Source organism: Lacerta agilis, chromosome 7, assembly GCF_009819535.1.
Source record: "Lacerta agilis isolate rLacAgi1 chromosome 7, rLacAgi1.pri, whole genome shotgun sequence".
Lineage (NCBI taxonomy): Eukaryota > Metazoa > Chordata > Lepidosauria > Squamata > Lacertidae > Lacerta > Lacerta agilis.
In genome coordinates, this window is record NC_046318.1 from 54426887 (window position 1) to 54443323 (window position 16437).

The following is a 16437-nucleotide window of genomic DNA, read 5'->3' on the forward strand; positions in this document are numbered from 1 at the left end:
CTCTTAGAGGCAATTTGATCATGGCTGTCCATGCTCCGGTAACTTTTGGCCTAGACTACTTCAATCCAGGCTGCCTTTAAAAACTGGTCACAAATGGCAGGTAGCTCAAAATGCAGCCACGAACCAGAAATGGTCATTGGAAATACATCTCACCAGTGCTTACCAAATCAATTTCTAAGCATAATACAGATTGCTGGTACATAAAGTCCTACCCAGCTTAGGACCTGAATGGCTGGGGAGCCATCTTCTCCCACACCAACTTGCCCATGCACAAAGATCTTCTTTCGAGGCCCTCTTCCAGGTAATGAGGCAGGAGATAACTAGAGAAGGGCTTCTCTGTTGTGGTACTGTATTCTGCTTAGGGAATTCTCTCTCTCTCTCTCTCACACACACACACACAGAGAGAGAGAGAGAGAGAGAGAGAGAGAGAGAGAGAGAGGCTTGCCTGGCATTCTTTTTTATTTCCCCAAGTTTTAATATTGGATGGATTTCTAAACTTGATGGAAGCGTTTTAGTGCTGCTTTTTGATCTGTTATTTTCTTGATTATTTCTATTAAATGTTTATAACGTTTTTATATTGCTATTCTAAAATGCTTTTACTGATGAGCAGCATTGCAATTCCTAAAAGGAAACAAATATGCTGGAATCGTCTAAGAAACCAGATAGAATAAACAAACCTTCTACAGTGGTACCTCGGGTTACAGATGCTTCAGGTTACAGACTCCGCTAACCCAGAAATAGTACCTTAGGTTAAGAACTTTGCTTCAGGTTGAGAACAGAAATCGCGCGGTGGTGGCAGCACGGCGGCAGCGGGAGGCCCCATTAGCTAAAGTGGTGCTTCAGGTTAAGAACAGTTTCAGGTTAAGAACGGACCTCCAGAACGAATTAAGTTCTTAACCCGAGGTACCACTCTATTCGTTTTGAAAATCCATTGGAAAAGTGTACTTAGGACACACACTTTGGAATGGGCCACATTCTACCATGCTGAATCAACTGCCTAGTGATGGGGGGGAAACACAAGAGCTTTGAGCAATGCTTCCTCCAAACAAGCAAGGAAGTAGATTCATTGGGGGGGGGGCAGAACTTGCTGATACAGTTACAGTTCTCAAGTCTGTGGAAGGCTTAACAAGGTTAGGACCAGTTTATTTTTCTACCCTGCCTTTCCATCAAAATAATCAGTTACAAACAATATATTTGATCTGGGCTTGAACATTAGTGCTATTGCTGCAATACTGGCTTTACGTGCTATTAGTGCCATCTGGAAGAAGATAGGTTGCAGCAATCTGCACCAGCTGCATCTTCAAATGGCTGTCCCTGGTAGAGCACTCAGTTCTGAGTGTTTTATGAGCACAGGTCACAGAAGGGTGTCCTGATGCAAAAGAGAACAGGGCTTCTGCATCTTTGCTATGCAGCAGAGGGGATTTCAGTAGGTGCAGCTTGCATGTCCACAGACACCTGCTGAATTTTTCTCTTCTGTGCATTTATTAAAAGTGCAGAACCCTTTCTTCTGTTGCATCTGGACACCCTGGATCACAGTGACAAAAATTCTTGTTTTCAAGAAAACCATATGGTGCTTTGGACGGAGCTGACAAAATAAATTATTCCCAAAACAACTGAGTTTCTTTAGTAGTAATCTGGGTCTAGAACCAACCTAAGAAGACAAGGCTTCTCTAATACAGCAAATAAGAACCCATCTAGAATAGCAAAACTGGAAATGCCTGGATTTCCTATCAAAATCGCTTCTGTCTTATCAGGATTTTGCTTCAGTCTACTGATTCTCTTTCAGTTAACATTCTTAAAGAAGAACAAGTATATTCAACAAATCTGTGACACTTCCCTTTATAGAGCAGTAGTTTCGTTGCATAAGGCTGCAATCCTAGCCTCACTTACCAACTAATAAGTCACATTGAACTCAGTGGCAGTTACTTCCAAGTAGACATGTCAAGGACTGCACTATTAAATGCTCAATAATAACATCTCCCAAAACAGTAAACACTCTTAAAATTACTAATATTTTATTCTCCTGTGGAACAACTGTTGGAAAGCAAAAATGACTAAACAATGGTTGGGAGGCAATAATATTTAGATAATTATTCTTTCCATACTAAAACACTGATTTTGCATTATAATTTAGTAATTTTCTCAGTGGCTGCAATCTTGTGCACCCCATACACATCTAGTAAGAATCAATGGGAGTTACATAATGCAGGACAGTATTGAGTTTGTGTAATTTTCTCTGAAAATAGTGAACTGATGTTAACCATAAGCTTTTCATATTTCAAAATTCAATTTCCTTCTCATGGGAAGCATATCTGTGAAGCTCCCAAGAGTACAATGTCATAATATTTAACCAATACAGTCTAGGAAAAAGGCTACTAGTTCTACTAGACCAGGAATGGTGTACCAGTGGCCCTTCAAATGTTGTTGGATTCCAGCACATAAGCCCCAGCCAGCATGACCAATTGACAAGAATGGTAGGAATGTAGTCCAACAAAAATGTTGGAACCAACAATGAGGAACTAGGGAAGTACTGTCTAGAAAAAGGAGGAGAAAACACAGTCCACCTTCTGTTTACTGCCACTTGACTATAACAAAGTTTGAGGAACTTACAAGATAATGAATGTTCCTTTGCCAAAAAAAAACATTATGACCCATAGGGGTATGACATTTTTTCATTTATATGGTGCAACCATAATTTTTAGAAAAAATTGTAATATGCATGCATTACCAGTCTCTTCAAGAATTTCTGCTCTCTTTAAAATTACATAAAACAATTTGCTTTCTTAAGCTTTAAAAAAAAAAAGTGAAGGCATACCACCTTCACCAATGATATTTTTTTGAAAATAAGCAAAAGAATCAGGGAACCTAGCTGTAACATGGAAAAGACTAAACTGCTACCAGTATTTTTGAACTGACCTTATAACTTACAGAAAAGTGAACTCTAATCAGACTAAGCAGAAGAACCTGGAAGCATCAGCTTGTACTAAAATCAGTTACTTGTAGTAGAGTGAGCTATTACAAGCACAGTAGAGTCTGTAGGAGCCGGTATGACAAAGAGTAAGAAAGTTTAGTGGATTGCCCATGCATACATTAGTACCATAGTGGTACTGTTAAAAACGGACAACTAAACTGTAGTTTCAGGTAACTGTAAATTATTTCACTGATATAATCTACCATGCATACTTAAATGAATTCAAAGTACACCAAGTTGCAAGGAGAAATAATCAACTCCCTAATTTTAAGAAGAAAAATATTGCATTAAGGTATCAAAAAACCCAAGTCGTAAAATCTAAATTTCAACATTTGATCTCTGATTTAGTTTTCAGTTTGGAGGATGAATTTCAGCCTTGTGTCAGCCTTCAAATGTTGCTGATACAATCTGATTTTCAGTCAAAAAAGTAGTTTTTGAAATTTAAGTATCTTATTAATTTTTCCTACGAAGTACATTTGTATAATTACAGAGCATTACACAGCCAAAGGTCTATTTTTGGTGAAATGCTGGCTGAGGTAAGTAAGCATAATGTCAGGTATGCATAAAATAACTAGATTCTGTAACCTCTAGCCATTTTCAGCTCTCGGAGCTGATGGCACTAAGGCACCCTTGTTTCTGCAGGAAATTTGTATATATTGTATAATGGGACTTTGTCATCATTGCTTTCAATAATCTTTGGTATCCTGGGCCCCAACATCATTCCTGTGGATGTTGGGTTCCTAGATATTGTTGGACTACAACTCCCATCATCCCTGACCATCGGCTAAGATGGCTGAGAATGATGGGTGTAGAAATCTAAATACATCTGCGGTTGTATTTAGGTTGAAAAACACTGACCTAAGTGGATTGAACTATTTATCAGGCATTATAAAAAGCAAACCTCAACACACCGTAACAACCTGGTCACTGAGGGAAGAATTCAAGGTTACTCTCTTCTAGCCGATCCATCAGCGCAAACATTTCTCCTTGGCAGATGAAACAATTCCCCCTATCTTCCCTTGCGTGCTGTTCTGGGGTACTACTGACCTTCCAGAATTGCTTTGAGGGAGGCATAAAGGGAAAGCCCTAGTGTGCTAATGGGCTTCCACTAGTGTGCTACGTTTGTTAAATCTGGACCTATATTTTAAAAAATCACATGTAAAGAAGAAATGCCATTGGTACATCTGCATCAACACAACCGGACACCTTCATCTGCCGCCGCTGCAACAAAGCATGTCTCTCGTGTATTGATCAGCAGGTGCTTTAACTCTCCGATGGTTTGGCTTCACCCCCAAAGGCACACTCTTCCATTGTCTTCCGAGACAGATGAATGCTAGCCAACCAACCCACTGAAACTGAAGCATGTTCACATACCTCAGATTTCAACTGAAAAATCAACTACCTAATTAAATCTCTCCCAATTACTACTTGAAAAAGTACTTCATTGTGGATGAAAATACAAACCATGAACCAATGAAGCAAAGTTCTCAGAAGAGCTGGTAACAGCTGCCAAAGTCTGAGGTCTTATGGAACATTAAATGCAATATTTACACTACATAAATGCTAGTAAATTTAAATGCAGAGCCAATACCCCTGCTGACTGTCTTCTGGGGCTTTTTTAATGTGGGAGGTGATCCCCTTCAACACACATCTGTTTTTACACACAGCCATCTTACCTAGGTAGAGTGATGAGTTTTCTTTCTTGACATTGTCATCCAAGTAGGTTGGTCCCAAGGTGTAGATGGGTGTGGAGCCCATGCCAATGAGAATTTGGGCACAAATAAATAAAGCTACATAGAGTGAGTGGTCCTTTCCACCTGAATCCCTGAAACACTCTGGCGACTCCGCATGGTCTTTGGAGTTATTGCCAGTCATGCACAAGCCGTCATTAGAGACAGAAGAGTTCAATTCCTGGATCTGATATGGTGGAGAGATGAAATGAGGTAAAGAAAACATGGCAGCCCCAAGTGCAATAAATAATCCACCGACAGCAAGCCACAGAGGCCTTCGTCCTCGTCCCCCAAAGTAACTGATGAAAACCACTACCACCAGGCTGCCAATATCAAAACAGCTGACCAGCAGCCCAGACTCAGAACTTTTCAGACTGTACCTCCTTTCAATGGTGGTGATAACACTGCTCAGATAGCCAGAGACCATAAGGGACTGGATGAAAGTCAGGAAGCACATGCACACCAGGAAGAACCTAGAATCTATCAATACTACATTGAGAAATTTTCTACCTGGGATTGCCAGCAGTGTAGAAGCTGGTGAAACCCCTTTACTAATGCTGGCAGAGTTATTGCAGCCTGTTCTTTCAGCAAAACTCCCAATTCTTGAAAAGCTGGAAGCTGTAAAAGAGAACATAGTCCTGGAAGAAACAGTAGCAGCAGCAGCAACATTGCTGCGATGTGCTAATGTGTCAGGGTCAAGGCCACATCTCTGATCAGAACCCCCCTCGAAGCTCTGTAAGTTCCTTTTGGCTGTAATGAGAGCACTTTGTGAGGTGTTAATCGGTGGAACAGATCCATTCAGAACCGGCAAGCTCTTGGACCTGAAGCTCTCATCTGGCTTTTCTGGCTGCTGTCCCCCAAGAGAATTTGGGCGCTGGTACTTCTGCTGCTTTGTTATCCCTGACAAAATCATGCTGATCACAAGCCCAGTTTGGACTGAGAGTTACCACTTTCCAATCAGATGCATAATCTTGTTGAAAATCAATGCTGTCTTTTCATCCCATGAGCATGCAAGCATGCACTGTGGCTTTCAACATCAGCCACAGCCACAGCCACTCTGGAATAAGGGAGTCTACAATCCAACACTGTCAAATCAGTGCATCAGAGCACGTGCCCAGCAGATTCTTTTGTGGCTCCATCCTTCTTAGTACTGCTTAAGGACCTGTCCCCCCCTGCCAGCAGCTGAGCTATAAACAGATCGGACTGGGCCTCTCCCCCTCTGCAAGCACATTCCCACGTGGATTAATTGGACACGTTTAGCAGCAAAGTGCCAGAGCTCTTAGAGAAGCCTAGCAGCTCTGGGAAAGAGTCCTTGAATGCCTTCATCATCGGCCACCAGGATATGGATTTGAAGGATGTCCTCTCCCTGTCTCCAGTTTAAAGACTCCTGGTGGTAAATCTGCCAATCTGTAAGGCAGAAAGAGAGAGAGAGAGAAAGAGATCAAATAAAGAAGGTCAGTATGCTGCTTTTGTCCTGCTTCACCCAGCAGTAGTTCCCAGCTGCTGTTCCCTGGGGCTAGAAAAGGACACAGCAATCTCTATTATCAGGCACTCTCCCCTGAACAATAAAAGCAGATGGCTGGAATATTCTTGCCCTCCACTACAATCAGAAGCAGTAACAGCCTATCGATATGACATTCATTTTAATAAATGAGAAGTGGATATAGCATCAACACAACAAAAAATTATCCCTAAAAAATATATGAAGGCAAAATCAGGTTCATTTCAGTAATTCCTTTCCCCACCTCACCAGCCTACCCTTTGTAAAAAGAGATATTTATAAAAGAATCACATGCATAACACATAAGTGTCCTTATGCAGAAACTATAGCCCTTTTATTTACTCCGATGCAATAGCAAATGTCAACATACTAACTCCTTTATTTTCATGGCTAAAAATAAATATACTGGAATAAATATTCAATTACAAATAGCAAGGCATCAGAGACTGTCTGCACCTCATCCATTTTGCTTCCTTGGGCTCCTGATAACAAAGACTGGAGTTTCACAGGAGGCTCTCCGAAAGACAAGGAAAAAAATAGGCACAGGAAATAAAGAAAATCTCAATACATATCTAACAGACATGTGCCATTCCAATATCAACATACAAGACAAGCATTATTTGTATGTCACTGGTACACAGTACAGTAATGGCAAGCAATTGCAATTGCATGCACATCTTCATGCTCAAAACACACTCACACAGGCAGTCTTAGGGTACAGAATGATCCACACATCCACATGCATCCGTGTGTTTGGCCAGAAAAAAAGTGCCCATCTGCATCTCCATCTGGAAGAGTAACATTTATAAAGCTCCGTGCTTGGCTTTGTGAGCGTTTGCCTGGGCTTTGTGCTAAAATATAAAGGCATCGCTACATGGGGGGGGGGGGTATCAAAATCAAAAGGCAGGGGAGGCGCAGGGAATCCGTTTAACTAGACAGCTGCCGCTGCCATGCAGCAGCCTGCACATTAAGTTCCATGCACGCGGCATGCACACTGCCTTCCCAAAGATCTAGAAGCCAGTTTGCACATGCCAGCCTGTGCCTGTCTGTAACATATTTTAATCTCTGAAACTTCAGGACTTTCAGACCAATTCTAAACCCGCACCCTCTGAAGCAAGTCCCGCTGAGTTCATTGGCAGTTAAACGCGCATAGGACTGTCACCTTAGATGACTTCCTATTTCCACAAGTTCTCCCTACTACATCCCATACTATTACCCCATCCCTGTGAACCGACTTCAGAGATTCCCCTACGGAAACAAAGCTGGTCACTTAGCGGTGGTGCCCAGGTGGAAGAGATGCCTCTGTGTCCACCCTCCGCCTCTCCCACCCGCTTTTGTCTCCTTTCCAGCTGTGTGGGCTCGCTCCGTGCAACGCCGAGTCCAAAACTTTAAGCCTCGAGGAAGCTAATAGGGAAGAAGTTAAAGGGAACCCGCGAAGGAACAGGGGAAGGGTGGGAAATCAAGCGGGGGGAGGGAGAGAGAGAGAGAGAGAGAGAGAGAAGCGCGAAGGGATTATAATGCACGGCATCCCTCCCAACCATCCAACAGCACCCTTCCGAGATGAAGAAATAGCCTATTACTCACACAGCTCGCTGGCTCGTATCCGTGGGAAGCCGGGAGGGAAAGCGGTGGGGGGGGGAGGCGGGAGAAAGGGCAGAAAGCCAGCAGCCCCGGCTCTAGCTGGGTGGCTCCCGCCTGTAGGTAGCGACTCCCGAGTGTCTCCCCTTGAACTCCCTTCCTCACCCGGCCTGACACTCAATGCGGAGTTTCCTCTTCGCCCCCCCCCGCCGTCTCTAGGAGCGAGGCCGCGTGGAGCGCGCAGGCGCACTCCGTCCCCTCCCCTCTCCTTTGTGAGGAGAAACGTCTCCCAGCGGCTGTGTTGATCCACCTGCTCCTGCCTTTCCTAGAGGGACGCAGATTGGCTTCCCTGGAGTCAAGAAAGGGAGCCGCGGGGCTGGCGAAGAACCGCCGCTCTCCGCCGCCGAGAGGAACTCCCGCCGGAAGGGGCCAAAGAAAAGAGAGCCCTCCCAATAGAAGATTCCATGGCACGCACAACACACCAGCATTCTCCTCGGAGCCGAAATCCCCTCGCCGCCCTTCAGTTGAAGTGGGCTTGTTCCAGTAAAATAAAAAAATCCATCCCAGAATGCACGCTAAGGGGGAAACCCGTTGAATGTGACGGGAGTCCCTTCAAAGTAAACTCGCTAAGGGTAGAGCGGTTCTGTTTTACAGTTAGTAGGAGCAGCCGTAATAATAATTAATACATACATTAAGTAGACAGCAAAATCAATTTACGAATATAATATAAAATCCAGTTCCTGCGCACCTGAGACAGCACACCAGGATAAGGCCACAAAGATATTTTCTTTTAAGGGGGGGGGGGCGTTTTAAAGGGTGTGGGAACAATGCACCAACAGCAGATTTCCCTTAAAAGCACCTGGAGAATGAAAAAAAAGTATTTTTACCTGCGATGAACCAAAAAAGGTCCCGAGGGAACAGATTATGACACAACAAAATAGCTAATTTGTTTAGCTATTTTAACTGACAAGATTACCTATCAATGTGAGTTATCTAAATGCTGAAAGCTCTCAAGCCATAACTTTCCTTTGAGCGGTATCATTTTTTATTTATTACAATTAAAGCTTGCCTTTCATTCAGGGAGCACAAGGTGGCATACTTTCTCAGAGAGTTTCCCATCCTGGCATGGGAAAGATGTGGGCTGTTGCTGCAGTAAATTGGTTTGTCGTGCACCTGCAGACCATTTCCACTCAAGGCTATAACATGCTAATCCAAATAGAACTGACTGTCACTTTAGCAGGGCCATTCCTACCGGTACCATTTAGGCAAAGTGAGACAGCCACCTCAGGTACACTGTCTCACTACCAGTGTTGGATTAAGATTCAACTGCCAATCCAGCCAGCTTCTTTCTATACAAGGAATGCATAAGGGAAATCAATCTTTTCCTTTGCATCAGACAACAAATTGTCTTGTGCCTGCCATGCAACAATAGTCATGCACTTTCAGACTAAAATTGCCATCAAGAACCTGAACCGTGTGCTGTGCACACCTCTCCACACATTTAGCCACAAATCGTATTTATTTTGATTTTGACCCCATTCCACTTCAACAGCTTTCTAATTACATATTATACCAAAAGTTGTGCTCACAACTTCTACAACATTTCAGAACATCCAGGTGGGCGCTGCTATATGTATAATAAATACAAAATAATACAAACTTAAATAAGACAGCAGACATTGAGGACAGCACATGCTATCATATATTAACAAAAGGCATATTACAATTTATCTTTTTTATATTTACCTAGGAAAAAAATTTTGGGACACGGTTGGCGATGTGGGTTAAACCACAGAGCCTAGGGCTTGCTGATCAGAAGGTCGGCGGTTCGAATCCCCGCAACGGGGTGAGTTCCTGTTGCCCGGTCCCTGCTCCTGCCCACCTAGCAGTTCAAAAGCACGTCAAAGTGCAAGTAGATAAATAGGTACCGCTCTGGCGGGAAGGTAAACGGCGTTTCCGTGCGCTGCTCTGGTTCGCCAGAAGCGGCTTAGTCATGCTGGCCACATGACCCGGAAGCTGTATGCTGGCTCCCTTGGCCAGTAATGAGAGATGAGCACCGCAACCCCAGAGTCGGACATGACTGGACCTAATGGTCAGGGGTCCCTTTACCTTTACCTTTACCTTTAGGAAAAAAATAATTATAAATTTAAAAATAATCAAACTTTTGTGAGTTCTTTGATGTACTCTGTATACCAAACAGCCACGTTATTTACTCACATGTGTCCTGCCTCCTGCTGTTCTGAGGATCTTAGTGTCCCCATATATTGTGGCTTTTGTTCCTCGCTCTGGGAGAAGTAGAGCAGGTGACAGTGTTTTCAGTAACTAACCACAATCATGCAATGTCACCGCTAGCCTTCATGTGTTACTTCAGTTTCTTGAATTGGTCAAATCAACACATATGCACACATCCCCATTTGGCTTGCCAGTGCTAACCATTGGATCTCCATTTCAATCATGTCTTCTGGCTTTTTCTGAACTTGTTGATGGATGGAATTTACACTAGTCTGGCAATATAGATGGGGGTTTGGGGTATCGTTTCAGTTTACTGGTATTTCATATGGTGTCTTCCTCTGGTTCAAAACTTGGACAAATGCAAAGTCTGCCTGTCAATTAACTGCTGGCTTAATTTTTAATGCCACTTGTCCCAGGCATTTAGTCAGTTCCAGGGCCTCACACACCCAGAGTCCAAAACATAGGTTTTCTTAATCCCTTTATCACAGGAACAATTTCTGATTTTTTAATCCAATTTCAGTGCATGATTGCTTTGAATCTTCCACTGCAGCTAAATATTGTTGCATACCACTCCCAAGTGGTGCAATATTCCAGGGCTTCCAGGCGCTTTGAGTAAGTTCCCGTTTCCTTGTGGGAATGAGGCCCAGCAGAGACTGTGGTGTCATTCTTATAGATGGTATATTTAGATATATTTACAACCTAAGTCTACAATAGAGGGGTTCGCAGCATTAACAACAAAAAGTCCCATACCGCAGCTTTGGATTCAAACAGAAATCAAACATAGCTGCTCTCAAACGTTGCTCCAGCTACAGGTGGGTAGCCGTGTTGGTCTGCCATAGTCAAAACAAAATCGAAAATTCTTTCTAGTAGCACCTTAGAGACCAACTGAGTTTGTTCCTGGTATGAGCTTTCGTGTGCATGCACACTTCTTCAGATACACTGAAACAGAAGTCACCAGATCCTTAAATATAGTGGGGGAGTGGGGAGGGGTATTACTCAGAAGGGTGGTGGGAATGGGTGATAGGCGGTGGTGGGAATGGGTGATAGGTGGTGGGAATGGGTGATAGGAATGGGTGATAGGTTGCTCCAGCTTTTTGCTTTCTTTCTAGGTCACATCACTGCCCACTCTGCTCCCAACTCTGGCCTTTTCTGTTGAAAGAGGGCCCCCCAACAATTTGCCATCTTGCACTGAGCCCCTTAATCCCCCATCACCTGTTAAATCGAATGAGGGGGTGCAGATTTTATAGTCATATTAGCAGGAGTAGACTAGATGACCCTTGGTCATATATATTTTGTATATTTTGCTTTAGGAGGCTTAGTTTGGTCAGAACTGAATATACACTTCCACAGTTAATGCAAAATCTATTACTTTTGGTAAATGAGCCACCATAGCCTTGGGTTGCAATACGACTGGAATTTGCCAGACACAGACAGGATTTGGCCGTCTGTAACAACATCCAGGCGGAAATTGCTTAAATGTCTGGGAAAATCCTGATGTATAACAACCCATGTCAGCAGTGTAGATTTTGGCAACAACTTTTACTTTTTGAAATATGGCAACCATAGCTGCTAGAGGGCCGTGACAATTTGTGTCCCAGACTTTTTAGACTCATCTACCCATGTAGTATCTCAAACCAAAGAGGCGCATTGATTGCTAGAAGTGAAATATATTGGCATTTTTCTCAGCTCTCCCATCCTACTACTTGGCTATTTCCTGCAATTGGAAGACTTGATTAGATTTTAACACTTGATGAATCCAGGGATTAGAGGGGTCACCCCTCTCCCAACCTCATAATAATATTCTCCTGATAATCACTTCAGATTCTTCTCTGACTTTCGAAGGCCAGTTGGGTTAGTAGCAATTTGTCTTACCGCTAATCTTGCAAAGCATGCCTCTCCCCCCCCCCCCCGGTCTTTTTAAGCTCCATGCCCACGCTCCGAACCAGGAACTTCCCTCACAGGCTGAGTGGGTGAGGCCTGGAGATTTTCTTTCTGAGATTTCAGAAGGAGTTTCTTGTGATTCCGGAAAGGGTGGCTCAATTGAGTATTTTGGAGAGGAAAGAGACTAAGATAGGGTTGCCATATGTCTGGAATTTCCTGGACATATTTGGAGTACTGCATCCGAAAGCAGCATCCGGGTGCAAAAGTGATTAAATGTCCAGGAAAACCTGAATGTATGGCATCAGATGTTGGCAGTGTTGATTTGGCCAATTTTCCTTTTTTTAAAAAATGCTCAATTTATTTGCGATTTGGGAAAAGGAAAAAAAGAAAGCTCAGCTACTTTGGCCGTCCCCCCTAAAAAAGAAAGAAAAGCTCAACAACTTTTCTGTTCAGATTTTCACCTTTTGAAATATGGCAACCCTAGACTAGGAATCTACAAAGGGAGTGAAGAAACCTCCCAGGCAAGAAAAGGAAGGAGAGAACAGCAAACGTCACAGCACGACAACCAGTGAGTGAAACTGAGGCCTACACATGTATTCAAGCCTAGGACTGTGTAACAAAAGATAGGCCTCAAAGTACGATCGCTCACCTGTGGATAACTGATTTATAGGACTCCATTCTCCTCCATTTTTGTTTACTGGTTTACAATAAATGTTTTGTCTGGGTTGTTCCTTTTGCTCCCTCTTTTTTCTCTCATTGTTAAATACATCTTAGCTCCTATTGCTTTATCCCCACTTGAAAAATGGACCTGCTTGGCCTAGAAGCTCCACACACTATTTTGAGGCCTTGTCACTCTTCCATGCTTTTATAATTTTGAACCCAGTTCCCTTAGTTTGACCACAACAAAAGGTTGCCAGTGGGAAAAGAAATTCTGTACCTACTTACTGAGGGCAGAACCTGTTGCCACCTTGATCCAGCCTATTCAGTAGCTGGTTAGAAGGGAGGCCTGTATAACCACAGTGCTCTCCAGTATTTCAGCCCATTTGAATGAATATGTCTATGTTATTTTAAGATCAACTGGAGATAGGACTGTTGTGATTACTGTACAGTTACTGCATCACAGAGCAGGGTGAAAGCAGGATCCAATCAGGAGACAAAGTTCCCTCATTGCTTATGATGAAACATTGCAAGCCAATTATTTAGTTTCTTAGGCTGCAATCCTATGAACTCAATGAGGCTTACTTCTGAATAGGCAAGCAGAAAGTTGCACTTTTAAATACTTTAGCACATTAAACCAGCCTTTCCCAACCTGGTGCCCTTCAGATATGTTATGTATTGAAGTTCTCACCCTACGCCACTAGGGGTGTTGTGTATTTAGTTTCACTCTGCCTACCGTGGCTGCAGTTCTCACTCAGGTCCGCACATGCAAATGAAGGATTGAGATTGCCGCTCACGGCTTGGGTAGCTAGAGAGAGAGTCATTACTGTTGCATGTTACTGAATACTATATAAGCAGGCTGGCTCAGCCCTTCAGTTCAGTTCAGTTCCAGCCTGAGAATAAAGAGAGCTGCTTGAAAATCACTGTGTCGTCTGCTATGTCCACCCACTATTTAATAAGATGTTAATAATATTCACTGGCTTGTGAGTCTTGCTTGATTGGTGCCACTTGTGACCCAGCTCTGACATCAATTCTCTCATGCTGCTAGTCCTATACAATATATTCTTCCACTTGTAGTCACACTGAATTAGGGACAACAAACAAATCCCATCTCTTTGTATTAAACTAATATTCTGCAGACATTCCACTTTTCTATGTATATTCATAGGATTACAGCCAGACATCCCAATCCTATTACTGGCTGTACCTATTGAGGTGCAAGGAATGTCTTGCTAAAATAGCATCTTGCATGAAGCAAGGGGGACCCAGAGGAACCAGGTGCTGCTTGTAATGATTGGGTGATGAAAAGTTGCACGTGATGATAATCCCTCTGCCATTTACTCCTTGTAAGCCCTGCCCCCTTTTTTCTTTGGCATGAGCCCTGCCCCCTTTTTTCTTTGGCAGGACCAGCCTACCTCTTAGCCACTCTGTGACCTTTGCCTCAGGCAGCGGATTGGTAATAGCAGCAGATTGGTGCACCCTTCCTGGCCAGGCCAGGCCACCCAACCACCACTACCAACTCTAGGAGCTATACTGTTACTTTGCAGCATCATAAAAGTGGTCAGTAGTGCTTCTACAAGGCTCTCTGGTGGTACGGATATGGTTGGACACTGAAAACAGGATGATGGACTAGATGGACCTTTGATCTGACCTAGCAAGGCTCATATTATTTTATGTACTGTTTTGTTACAAATGGGAAGAGGGGGCTTCTGATCAACTCCATCAGCTGGCTATAGAGTGGGGGTTGGAAACCTCCATGTGTTGTTTCTATCATCCCTGGCCATGAGTCATGGTGCCTGGGGCGGATGGAAGTTGGAGCCCAACAACACCTGGAGAGTTGTAGGTTCCCCATTGCTGGTGCAGAAAGAGGAAGAGTACCGGTAATATGCTGTCACTACTTGCCCATCATTTGACCAACCGAGATAGATCTAAAAGAAAAGGGCAGTTTCTGCTCTTTGTGGATTTATCCCATAGATGGTTGGTGGAGTTGATTTCACAGCTGTTCTTTCTAATCTTAATCTGTTACTCTCACACATATTGTGGTCTACCACTGAAAAGAACTGAGAACAACAGAACGTAGAAAGTATATGTGTATTTTTTTAATATTAAACAGTCAGTGTTTGACGCAGATCATCAACTGTTTATGCCTTTAGCTTCTGTTCAGCTAATGTTGACAATAAGTGACAATAATACAGGAACAGAGTAATATTTTCACCATTAACCATGAAAGTGGGCTGGAACTCTGTTGTACTAAAACTCTAGAAAAGGGACAATATTACATTTAAAAATAACAACAACCCTGTCAAGCTTTTACAAATTTTCAGCATCCCACACAGTGCTTTATTCCGAATAGATCTAAGTCAACAGGACACTTTTGAATATTTTACCCCTAATTCACATTACAAATGCTAATGTTCTACTATGTCGGCCTTAAATGTCAAGGTCATTCATGACTAAAAGTTTAGCTATTTTATGTAAAAGGGTTCCTGCTGTTTCCATGGTTTCACCTGAAATGTACCCTGGGCTTTTGTTGTTGAAGATCCTTGAAACTCACTCCAACCAGAGAGAGAAAAAGCAGCTTTTAAATAGTCTGCTTGGCTTTGTTGCTAACAAATGGTTGTATAAAGTTCTGCATCATAAACACAAAAATAGCTCTTTGGATTATACCGCCCTTCTAAACCTATTCCTGGATATATTGCATTTACTCTAAATTTTATCATGCAAGGATGTGATGTTCATTCTCTATAAATGTTGCCTTTTTAAGAGTACTAAAGTGCATTTAAGATGGCATCCATTCCAACCAAAATGAGGAAGGAGCAAAAGAGCTATACTTTTCAGGAACTGATTTAAAAAGTATTAATTGATGTAATGATTTTAAGAGCAAGAACTATAACTGTTCTTATAAGCCTACCACCTCCACCATCAATCTCAGCTAGGTGTGAGTTAGGGGAAATGTTTCATTTGTTTGGTTGTATCCAACTGTAGTTAGTGACTGCAGCTGGCAGCTTTCAATGGCAAATGCCCAGATAATGCAGTAGCCAATATAGCTCCAAAGCCTGAGTACTATGGTAGCCAGACGCAAAGAGGACAGGGCTCCTGCACCTTTAACAGCTGTGTAGAAGAGGTAGTTTCAGCACCTACTTTCCCATCCCTCTTCTTCACAACTGTTAAAGAGACAGGAACCCTGTCCTCTTTTGCACCTGGCCACCACACAGCAGAAATGGGCAGATTACAGGTTAATGTGGTGTACTTTGGGTTTTATTAGAACCCTGAGGATCGATCTGCTAACCAGTGCTGAATGAAACCCTATGGAGGCCCCTAGGCAGTCGAAATATTGGGGACCCCCGCTCTATTGAGATAACATTGAACTAAGAAAGCTTGACTGTAATTTTATTTCAAGGTCAAATCAATATTATTTTGATCCGTTGTCGCGTGGCCCCTAAAAGGCATGGAGCCCATAGGCTGGTGTCTACTCAGCCTATTTAGTAATCTGGCACTGCTGCTAACCAGGCAAAGAGTAGTAGGGAGGGCAGCAATGTAATTTTAGGATTAAAGAACAGGATGCTCATGCACATACCAGGAATTTGTTTTCAGTCCCAGAAACGGGTTCACAGTTCTACCACACACAAAAATCCACTTCTGTCAATCTGCCAGTGAAGATACCAACACTAAGGACTATTACATGAAAACCCATGACTCTTTGTAATAAAGACAATATCACATCACACAAACAGAAACGCACACAATCCTCCTCTAAGCAACACAATTCTTCTTTACCTTTGTAGATTGTTTACATCTGAAATCCTGTTAAGAGGGCTTGGCACATTTTTGTAGAGCACCTGGAACACATGAGTAGAGTCACCAGTTTTGACTGTGTCATTAGCAAG

General features: G+C 42.9%; 1 protein-coding gene across 2 annotated transcripts in view; it reads right to left on the reverse strand.

Moving 5' to 3' along the window:
- The window catches only part of SLCO5A1 (solute carrier organic anion transporter family member 5A1), a 53187-nt gene extending 45202 nt beyond the window's left edge, over positions 1 to 7985 (reverse strand). For both annotated transcript variants that reach the window (XM_033155361.1, XM_033155363.1), the window contains exons 1-2: positions 7787 to 7985; positions 4648 to 6108 (exon numbers count right to left, since the gene is read on the reverse strand). In XM_033155361.1, the coding sequence (XP_033011252.1) occupies positions 4648 to 5614 (967 nt within the window). In that variant the 5' untranslated portion in view covers positions 5615 to 6108; positions 7787 to 7985. The remainder of the gene's footprint in view (positions 1 to 4647; positions 6109 to 7786) is intronic.
- Positions 7986 to 16437: the final 8452 nt, after the last annotated feature.